This window comes from Pantherophis guttatus, chromosome 1 (assembly GCF_059756535.1).
Source record: "Pantherophis guttatus breed Tessera chromosome 1, ASM5975653v1, whole genome shotgun sequence".
Lineage (NCBI taxonomy): Eukaryota > Metazoa > Chordata > Lepidosauria > Squamata > Colubridae > Pantherophis > Pantherophis guttatus.
Genome location: NC_142063.1, coordinates 325,956,281 through 325,967,289, shown reverse-complemented (window position 1 = coordinate 325,967,289; position 11,009 = coordinate 325,956,281). Strand labels below are relative to the sequence as shown.

General features: G+C 39.0%; 1 protein-coding gene across 5 annotated transcripts in view; it reads right to left on the bottom strand.

The window, feature by feature from the left end:
* Positions 1 to 7,604: 7,604 nt before the first annotated feature.
* MTMR4 (myotubularin related protein 4) overlaps positions 7,605 to 11,009 on the bottom strand; it is a 61,497-nt gene continuing 58,092 nt past the window's right edge. For all 5 annotated transcript variants that reach the window (XM_034421006.3, XM_034421008.3, XM_034421007.3 and 2 more), the window contains one exon: positions 7,605 to 9,688. In XM_034421006.3, the coding sequence (XP_034276897.1) occupies positions 9,511 to 9,688 (178 nt within the window). In that variant the 3' untranslated portion in view covers positions 7,605 to 9,510. The remainder of the gene's footprint in view (positions 9,689 to 11,009) is intronic.

Genomic DNA, 11,009 nt, shown 5'->3' with positions numbered 1-11,009 from the left:
GTCACCCTATTATGACTTCTCTATTGGTTCTTACCAAAGTGGCAGATTCTGTTTGGAGCAAACCCTGCTAACAAAGTCTGAAGCCATATAGGACTTTATAGGTGATAGCCACCTTAAATTGCTCCTAGAAGCTAATTGTCATCAGTGCAATTCCTGTGATAATAATGCTAATTATTAATCCAAGCTTGACCATTATTATATGGGGAGTCTCATTTAAACTAGCTATAGTTTCTAAATAGTCAGCAGGGACAGTGCCATGTGAAACAATATATAGTAGTCTAGTTGTGACATAGAAGCATTATACGAAAGGTTTTATACAAAAAGGTTACACATATATTTTAACAAATAGAAATTAAGAAGCCTGTCCTATAATTTTAAGAGCTAAAAAATACAATATTTTTTTGTCACTGCTTAAAACGTCACAGGATTTACTGAAAAAAACATGAACAAGCTGCCTCAAAGTATTGGAGACCATCGTTTTAATTCTTGGAGCTAAAAAGTGAGATAGAAGAGAACAGAGAACTGCTCTAAATGGATAAAAAGTGCTTCTACTCATTTGCATCATTAGCCAGAATTTTTAAAATCCTTTGTGGGAGTGGCAGATGGAGTGGCAGATAGAACACTTAGTTATAGGGCTGAAAAGCAGAAGGAGCTTCAAAGTCAATTCAAAATAATGTTTTTAAAAAATCAATAGATTGTTATGTTTTCTCTGGATGGGCATGCTACAGATACCCTCCATCCATTGTAGAAAAGCCCTATCCCATTAAATCCAATTTTTGTCCAATCTTTGGTTCTGGGGGGAAGAAATTGTCCCCCTCAGAACAGGTTCACAATTTGGGTGTCGTCCTAGATTCACAGCTAAGATTAGAGCAACATCTGACAGCTGTGGCTAGGGGGACCTTTGCACAGGTTCGCCTGGTGCACCAATTGTGACCCTACTTGGATCGGGAGGCTCTCCTCACAGTCACTCATGCCCCTGTCACCTCATGGTTAGATTATTGCAACACGCTCTACATGGGGCTACCCTTGAAAAGTGTTCAGAGACTACAGTTGGTTCAGAACGCAGCTGCGCGAGCTGTCGTGGGTGCACCTAGGTACACCCACATTACCCCAATTCTCCGCGAGCTGCACTGGCTCCCTATTCGTCTCCGGTCACAATTTGAGATGTTGGTTATTACCTTTAAAGCCCTACATGGCTCAGGGCCAGGATATCTTCGAGACCGCCTTCTACCGCATAACTCTCAACGACCGGTAAGATCCCACTGAGTTGGTCTCTTCCTGGTCCCGTCAGCTAAACAATGCCGGCTGGCGGGCCCATGGGGGAGGGCCTTCTCTGTGGCTGCCCCAGCTCTCTGGAACCAGTTACCTCCTGAGGTCCGGACCATCCCCACCCTATTGGCCTTCCGAGAAGCGGTGAAGACCTGGCTTTTCCAGCAGGCCTGGGGCCATTGATCTCGCTCTTGCGATCCGGCGAGATCCGGCCATGAATGGTGTGAATGAGTTTTAATGTTTTTAATTTTTAAATGTTTTTTATAATGATTTTAAATGCATTGTGAGCCGCCCTGAGTCTTCGGAGAGGGGCGGCATACAAATTGAATTAATTAATAAATAAATAATAATAAATTTTCTGTTTTCTTACTGTGGAGAAGAGTAATCTGAGAATTGGGAGATATTGAAACAATCCCCAGGACTGATGCAGTTCACAGCTGATGCTTGTACTGTCACGATGGCTGGAGCGGATAGATTTTGTGTGCAATGACTATGTTGTAAAATTTATAGACTTGATCTGAATAGCCTGGCATCTAGGCAGTGGCCTGAGAAAAACAAACCCTAAGGAATGTAGCCTTAGACATTGCAAAGACCAATTAACCCTGTTTGAAATCAGACCAGAATGGAGACAACTACTAGGTGAAAAATGCACATCAAATAGCCCAGAAGTGACTGTAGCTATGGTGAAAAGTATTATTAGCATATTACAAATGGCTAGAGATAGGAATCTGGATGAAGATTATACCGTATACATGCAACATCTAGATTGTGATCCATTTTACCTACTCTCCTCCAGATTCTTGATCTGTTGTGTTTTGTGAATCTGTAGTTTTATGAGTGTGTGCCGAGGCAAAATCTTTCTATATTGTAATTAATAAAGCTAGAGATTAACAAAGGATTCTATGTAGTCTCATCCATTAGTGTGAATCATTTGCCTGATTACAATCTTGTGGAGGTTGGTATCTCATTGATAGGTACGGTATGTGTAAACTGATCACTGACCACGGCTATGCTGCAGGACCCCAATCTGGATCGATCCTCTGGTCCTGGTGACTGACCCAGATTGGATCCTGCAACATTATCATGGGACACATACCGGTATATCTGCCTTCATTCACCAAGGCTATGTGTCCAGTGGATGTTCATATCCAACCATTTCTTAGTCATGGAAAATTGCTACTGAGAAGAATCTATGTGTGCAATGGATGATGGAAGGAAGACTTTAAGTGAACTAGCCAGAAATAGATTTCCAGTAATTTTTCCGTTATCAGTGATTGCCTGAAGAGCATATACTCTAAGCTATGAAGGAACATAAACGAAGTTGTTAGTGGCACTCACACTAGTGGCACTTTTAGCAAAACCCTGAAATTTTAAGGGGAGATATTCTTTCCAATTCTGCAAATCATTACAATGGATTTTTGAAGTCTGCCTACCAGAGCAAGCAGGAAGCTATTCAAGTTAGGAATTATGTTTGTAATACTGTAGTGTAGGTGTTGTATGTAGATGGTCACTTCACATAAAGGTAGAAAATACCTATGTGATGCTAACACATACCTCATTCTTTCTTAGATGGATTCTCCCATTATTCTTAGTCACCTTTTCACCTGTGTTCCAGGTTGCACCTTTTTTTTGTGTGGCCTGAGCTAATTCTTAAATATATGTACACATCCCAATCATATAGTATAGACTATTCATTTTCTTGTATTAAAAAAAAATCTCACTTTTCCCCAAATTTCCGGTCTTATAGGATTATTGCTGATGAGCACATTTGCTCATCATTCCAGAAAGCAGAACATTCCAATGATCAAGAACTTTTTGATGGCATGAACTGCTTACCAAAGGCACAGATTACTTTAGGTGATGGACTCTTGTTAAATATTTGTAGTGACTTACTCTAAGTAGTTATTGAGGTTTCCTGGACTCGCAGCTCTGCTCAATGATCATGTAGCCAGAAAGCCCTTTGGACAGCTTCATCTGGTATCTGTTGCACCTTTTCCAGGTTAAGTTACTTCAGTCACTCACTTTATGGCTCAACTGTTGCAATGTAATGTGAATGAGGCTGCCCCTAAAGCTTCACCTGATCCAGATTCTGTAGTATGGAAAGTGATGGGCATGCCTTGATATGTTCATGTAGCACCTCTTCTTCATGATTGGCACTAGTTGCCAGCTTGCTTCTGATATGATTCAAGGTGTTGCCATTATCTGTAAAAATCCTTCATGACATAAGGTCTAGTTACTGAGGGACAACCTGTCGTCTGTCCTTGCGATTTGTTCTGGCAAGGTTTCTTAAATTAAACAATGCCATGTATGGAACCCATGAGGGCCATCTTTTCTGTAGCAGCCCATTCTCTGGAATGAATTTCCCCTAAAAGATCTGGACAGTCATCAGCCTGCTGGGATTTCAAAGGGCTCTGAAGACATGGCTCTTTGCCCAGGCCTTTGGCAAGGGTGAGTGAAGCCACCTGAACTGAATGGTTGTGTTTTTCTCGTTCCTATCATCTTGTCATATTTTATTATTCTTGATTGTATTCCCCCCCCCCATTTTTAATATTTTTGTGTATGAATCACCAAGAGACACTGGGAGGCAGGCAGCATACAAATTTAAATAATAACAAATAAAAAATAGTAATAAACCTCTGTACCTACTCTTCTCAGGATTATCCTGTGCTTCAAAATTGGAGGAAAAGGACTTCCGGTTGGCGCCGCGGCAATCCAGTCAGGGGAATGGCGGGGCTCTGATGAGCCCCGTGGAATCCTCGACTGTCGAGCCGTCACCGACAGGTCCGTGGACCTACCCTGTCCTGGAGGGACAGAGGGAAAGAGAGTGTCCTCTTGGACAGCCGAGAGGAACGGGCAGGTTCCTCGGGGCTGGAGGAAGCCCTCTGCGCCGGCGGCGGGGGAGCGGCAGCCATGGTGGCTGCCTCGAAGCCAGGGCCAACCGGAGAAGCATTGTGCAAGAGGAAGAAAGAGGAAAAAAGAGTGAAGAGTTTGGAAGCTGGGTAAGTGAGACCTAACCCAGGCGGGAACAGCGTTCGAAATATGGATTTATACAAGTGAGCCCCTAGCCTTAAACAGCGGCTACGGACTATTGGGGCAAGAAGACTTACTAAAGTAATTAACAGGAGGAAAAGACCCATTAAGGAGTTATTTTTATTACTGACCGATTTGGAATGACTGTTTGCTGTAAAGCTATAAAACTTTGAAACTTTTTAAAAGTGGAATGGATTACTTTTGAAGAGAGAAAGAGGGAAGAGGCAATAAGTAGGAGGGGAGAGGAAAAGAAAAGACAAGTGGACAATTATATAATGGAGGATTGCCGTGACAAAGTGAAAGTCTAAAATGTGGATTGCTTTTGACTTGAAAGAGAAACAATGTATTTAGCCACTTAAATTGGATTATTTTGAAAACAACCAACGAGGCTTGACTCTGGGGATTCCTAATCTGCCTTTTGGTGGTTTTATTGAGGAAAAGAAAGAAGAAATAAAATGGAACATTTAAAATGGAATTAGCAGGCGCAGCAACAAAAGGAAAGGGCGTGGCAATAAAAAGAAGGGACGATGATACCATATATGGAATAGATGCTACAAAGACCAAAACTTTATAGAGTTTTTAATTCTGATAACATTGAACTTGAAAAGGAACATTTAGACAGATGGGAAAAAGAAGAAATAGAATATAGTTGGTTGTGAGACAAGAAAAATAAAATATTTTGATTAAACATGGAAATGTAATGATTAAATGCTTAAATGAAGTTTGAATACTGATAGGTGTTTTTTTTCCCTTCTATAAAATCTTTTTTTCTTTTTGCTCTTTCTCTTTTTCTCTTTACTCTCTTTTTCTTTCTTCTCTCTCCTGATTTTTCTTTCTTTTTTTTACTTTTTGTATTATTGTATTATTATTATTATTATTTATTTATTTATTTATTTATTTATTTATTTATTTATATATATGCCGCCCTTCTCCGGAGACTCAGGGCGGCTTACAATGCATTAAGCAATAGCCTTCATACTTTTGTATATTTTATACAAAGTCAGCTTATTGCCCCCACAAACCGGGTCCTCGTTTTACTCACCTTAGAAAGGATAGAAGGCTAAATTGACCTTGAGCCTGGTGAGAATTGAACTCACAGTAATTGCAGGCAGCTGGATGTTAAATGCTGCCTTAGTAGGAGGCATTAGCCTCCTACGCCACTCAGGCTCCTTATTTTTATTTTTATATTTTTTTATTTTTATTTCCTTATTTTTATTTTCATTCCTTTTAAATTTGACTATATATATATTAATCTGGTCATGAAACAAGAACATAAATGATTAAATGATAATATGATGTTTTAAATGTTTAAATGAATTTTGAATATTAACAGGAGTAATTCACAAATTTAACAACTAGAGAAAATTGATTTTAAGATGGATAAAAATGTTCTCATAAAAAATAAGTATATATGAAATGTGATGAATTTAAGGGAAATTTATAATTTAAGAGATAATATGTGAGAAGATATTTGCTGCAACACATTTCTATTTTAAATTGGCGGGAGATACGGAGGAGAATATGTTAGAAAAGTAATTTATGTAATAGGCTGTGAATTAGTTAAAATAAACAGCTAAAATAATAGAAGTAGGAGCGGAGGAAAGCATGCTGGTAATCAACGATAACAGATTTGGGAGTGGAGGAGATTATGCTGCAATTAGTAGAAAGAGTGGAGGATACTATGCTGGAGAACAGCTGAAACAAAATGCTGTGAACCAGCCAAATAAATAGAATTAGAAGTGGAGGAGATCATGCTGGTAATCAGCGGAAGGAGTGGAGGATACTATGCTGGAGAATAGTTAAATCAAAATGCTGTGAACCAGCCAAATAAATAGAGTTAGGAGCGGAGGAAAGCATGCTGGTAATCAGCGACAAATATATTTAGGAGTGGAGGAGATTATGCTGGTAATCAGCGGGAGGTATGGAGGAGATTATGCTGGAAAACAGTTTGCTGTGAACCAGCTAAATGATAGATTTAGAAGTGGCAGAGAATACGCTGGTAATCAGTGAGAGGAGTGGAAGAGAATACGCTGGAAAACAACTAATTCAGTTGTGAACCAGCAACATAATAGATCTAGGAGTAATGGAGAATACGCTGGAAAACAATTAAACAATTAAAATTAAGTAGGCTGGGAACTAGATAAAATTATGGATGGAAATGTGGAATGAGTGATAATGTGAACTGATCTTGAAGTGATTCTATGTAAAATGAGAAGTGTATTTCATGACAAGATAAAGGAAATTGTAATTCAATAGAGGTTAAAACAGATTTGATGAAATGGGTCTTATGATTAAAGAACATATATGGAACTCTGATTGATAAAATGGAACAAATTTAAGATGGTATTTATTTGGAAATGGAAGATTGTAAATAAAAAGGAGCTGTGTTTATCTGGGATTTAAGATTTATGGTGATACAATAGAATGCTAAATGTTTAGAATAAGATGTTAGAATGTATGATTAAAAAAAATTGTTGATTTGATTTACTTTTTAAAGATGTAAATGGATGAAATTTGGAATCAAATTGGTTAAAGAAGTGTGAGCAACTGTACTTATTCAATACCGGACCAAACCTTTGCCCTTAAAAGATGTGTTTTATGTTTAAGATGTTTAAAAATAAATAAAAAAATATTTCAGAAAAAAAAAACTGGAGGAAAGGAAAAACCTATGTTCTTGAAACGGATAACAAATAGGAGTTTGGAAATTCGGATGCCAAAATTAAATTAAATTAGGTCCAATACTTTGACCAAATGATGGAAAACTGATTGCCACATATTTAGAAAGACTGAGGAGGGGTAGATTGTTGTGCAGTATATAATATAACTAAAAGTTTATTTTCTCTTTCTCTGTTCTACTGTTTTTTTAATCAAGAACACTGAGGTATACCACCACCTTGCCTGCCAAGCTAATTTCTGTTGCTTAAAAGCCACTGTAAATAAAATTGCCTGGAACTACAAAATGATTCAACCATGGATTTCATTGTGAATAATGATTTTGTGTAAACTGTGAGTTTTACTAAAAAGTGTTACTAAGCATTTTTAAAAAATACTTCTCAGTTATTAAATATTGGAGTAAACTTTTCAAACAAGGAAACTATTTTCATTGTTATTTGTAAAGTCTCATAGAAGTGATATGCTACGAAACCAAAAACCCAGAAACAGACCTCTGGTTATCTTAAATTCTCATTTTTGGGTGTTTAGAAGAAATAGAGTAATTCTGCATAATATATCCAGGTGGAAGCCAGTATTCAATGGAGAAGAAAAATATTCAGTGAAAATTAAATAATATGGTCCAACAAAACAGCACTAATATAGAGATTTTATTCAACTGTATTGAATTCTTACAGCACATTGTTTGTCACAAAGCTATTGATCCGATTTTGGAGTTGTTTTGCCTGAAGACAGTGACACAAAATTCATGAGAGCTGAAAGCAGTATTGATTAATCATGGCTAACTTGAAGGGTCTTTTTCTCTCTTTGTTTTCAAATTTTTGTTTTACATCTGTGCAAATGAGCTGAAAAAGGAACCAAACCCGAACTCTCCTACTAATTACATCACTCTGTACAAAGTTCAGTGTATGGCAAAACCAGATTTCATCTTTTACCGCTATGAGGTCATGCTGCCTGGAAGAGGCCAGAGGGCAATTCAAACAGATCCAGTGTATAAAGATGATGCTGGCTCTAGGGCTTTTGACTCAAAGGAGGTTTAAAAAATAAAAAGTAAGAAGTGGTAGCTTGAACCATTAATTCTCCCAAAAACTAATCAAGAATGGGTAGCTGGTAAGAATTCAACCCAAGCGCGAAGTCAGTATCTTCCAATTCTTGAGGAAAGAGATATTCATGCACCCATCCTTTGTAACTGCCTAAGGACTGTTGATCTGGCTTGAGTCATCCACCTCAAAATCTTGTTCATTCTATAGTCCTACAACGATGTACATTTCAAAATAAAATGATTATGAACACTGCTCATAAAGATCTATGGAAATGGTGGTAACGTTACGCTTGCCTTTCTAAAACATTTTAGTTCTTGTTTAGATTACGTGAGAGTAGCAGGGTAAAATAACTGCTATACTGCTGCCACAGTGGAGCATCCATAAATCAGAAGAATCACTTTGAAGGGAAATTTATTGATGTCAGAATGAACAGAAAAGCATTCTTGCAGTGATGATGATCACTATAGTGTCCCACACACCTTCTTGGGTGTAAGAGGGAGAATCCCTGTTTGTCAATATTCCCTGTTTTCCATCTTTAAAATTGGCACCTTCCCCCAGCCGTTTATACTCCAGATAAATTTTAAGTGCAGAGAAGTAACATTAGCAGCATTTTGGACTGAAACCCTCAAGCACACAAAACAGCACATTCCAGGAGGTAAAGAAAACCCACTTAATAGTCTGCCTTGAAGCATCAGGTTTTCGGAATAAAGAGCAACCAGAAATATGGAGATACAAATGCAGCATAAGGGAGAGGGAATACACACTGTGATGTGACTCAAGAGGAGATTTAAGCTGTTGCTCCTATAAAGACATTGGTTAGGAGCCAGCTGTTCAATACCCACAGTGGGCAGGAAGTGCACCAAGCCAAAGTTAATTCTGCTTTCCATACACAACAGCCCAGCTGCTGGGATAAAGTCTATTCCCTCAAGGAACACAAGGAAAGTGCAGATACACACTCTGCCTTATAAGGGATCCCTTCCTGGTACAGTACTACTGCTGGCCTTGCGCTGGATATCCAAAAAGGTTGGCAAGCTGAATATGACTGAAATATGACTAACACAGCCAAAGAGAGCTCCCGGAGATATCACACTCTGGGCCTGCATCCTTCTTTCTTACTCAATTTAACCTGACTGCTTTCTGACATGGGAAGAAGGGGGTTCTGATTAGGTTCATGCCTTTCTATTGCTTTTGGAAGGAAGGCAATTATTTGCACTACATCGTTTGCCATCCCTCTGAAGAAAGACACTGTGGTCTCTAACTTGGCCTTATGTCTTGAAACCACAAACAGTACCATAATGTAGGCCGTGTCACACTCTTTAATCCAAATTCCTCATCTCCAATACATGGGGCACCAAGTGGGGAAAATTGCCGACAGTGCATACAAGGCTTGGTGATCAAGTGCTGCGCTACCGACCTCTTCAGCTGCAGCAGAGGCAGCCTTCTCCTTCCAGTCTGCAAGTGAAAAGGCCAGGCTTCCACAGATTTCCTTTGCTGGTATTCAGCTAGAAGCTGTGGCAATAGGCTTCTTCAGATGCTGGCTCATAAGTTCCCTGGCGCGGGATACCTGGATGTGATCGTAACAGGAATTGCAGACAAGGACTGGATCATAAAGCTGCTGATCAGGAATGGGCAGCTTTAGATGGCAGCAGCCGGCACAAAACACATTCCCACAATTCCTGGGTAAAAAATAACACAAAAATAACAATGATACTAGAGCCAAGGTAGGATGATATATGGAGGATCTTGTTTTCAGTTAACTGAGGAATACAGCTGACAATGTAATCTGGGATCTTTAGATATCCTGCTATGCTGTGTGTTTTTGCAAAACTTTCCTGAAGCCTAAAGAAAAATACTACATAAAGAGGTAAACACTGAGAGTTTAGCACATATTAACCCAGCTCTTCATATGTATGAGAACTCTCCCTCCCTCCCTCCCTCTCTCTCCTACCCCCACCTCCTCTCTCTCTATACGCGTCTTATAGATAGGAATAAAATAATACCAATTTTGAGACAGCCTGGGCAGGGCCAATTAGTCTTGATTCAAAATATCTGAATTTTGAGATACACAAAATACTGTGTTTCCCCAAAAATAAGACCACGTCTTATATTTTGTTGAACCCTTGGCCTTATTTTTGGGGAGATCTTATTATTTTGGGGCACGTTGAGCAAAACGAGGCTCCTCTTGCTGTCTTACCAGCTCTGTCTCCCTAACCCTAACCAGAGGAAATGGCGGGGACCGACTGCACATGTGTTTAAATATTTTTGGGGAGGGCTTATTTTAGCGCATGCACTCAAAAGCCTGAATGGGCTTATTATCAGGGGATATCTTATTTTCAGGGCAACAGGGTAGTACAGCACAGAAGAGTTGTTATAGGCAGTGGTAGGAACTTTCAGCTACAATTTTGTCTGATATATGGAGGAAGAGACATATGCAGGACTTCCAAGGTCCCAGGCAAACTTCACAGATGGGGTCCCCAAATAATCAACGAACTCAGGCACTGAGCTTCTCAGGCACAGGAGGAAGACAGTGGCTCTGCTTTCACTGTGAGGCCTAGTTTTTCCTTGTCCTGCTTCCAGATAATCCAGTTTGTTAAAGAAGGTGGGCAGTGGTTATAGATTGAGGTTATAGCTGTCTCAGGAGCAACAGTGGAGGAAAATATTATGGCTCCTACCAGGGCCATAAGATTCTATGTTTGTTGAAGGCATTCACAATGCAAATTTCTGTTCTATAAAACTTCAGTCTATTTACATAATATGGCCCACCAGCAACAAGGCAGACTGAAGCCAATCTGTCAGGATTAAGATTTTTTAAAAAGTTTTTTATTCTCTTTTTGTAGAGAATACTTTTTCCAATTGTTTAATTATCACAAAGCCACTTTTTTTCTGAAAAAGTATTACATGCTGCCAGTTAACATTATTTCCAAAAATAAAGGATATTAAAATCTTAATACTTATACCTCAAGTATACCATCACATGATTGGAAATTGGTAGTTGAT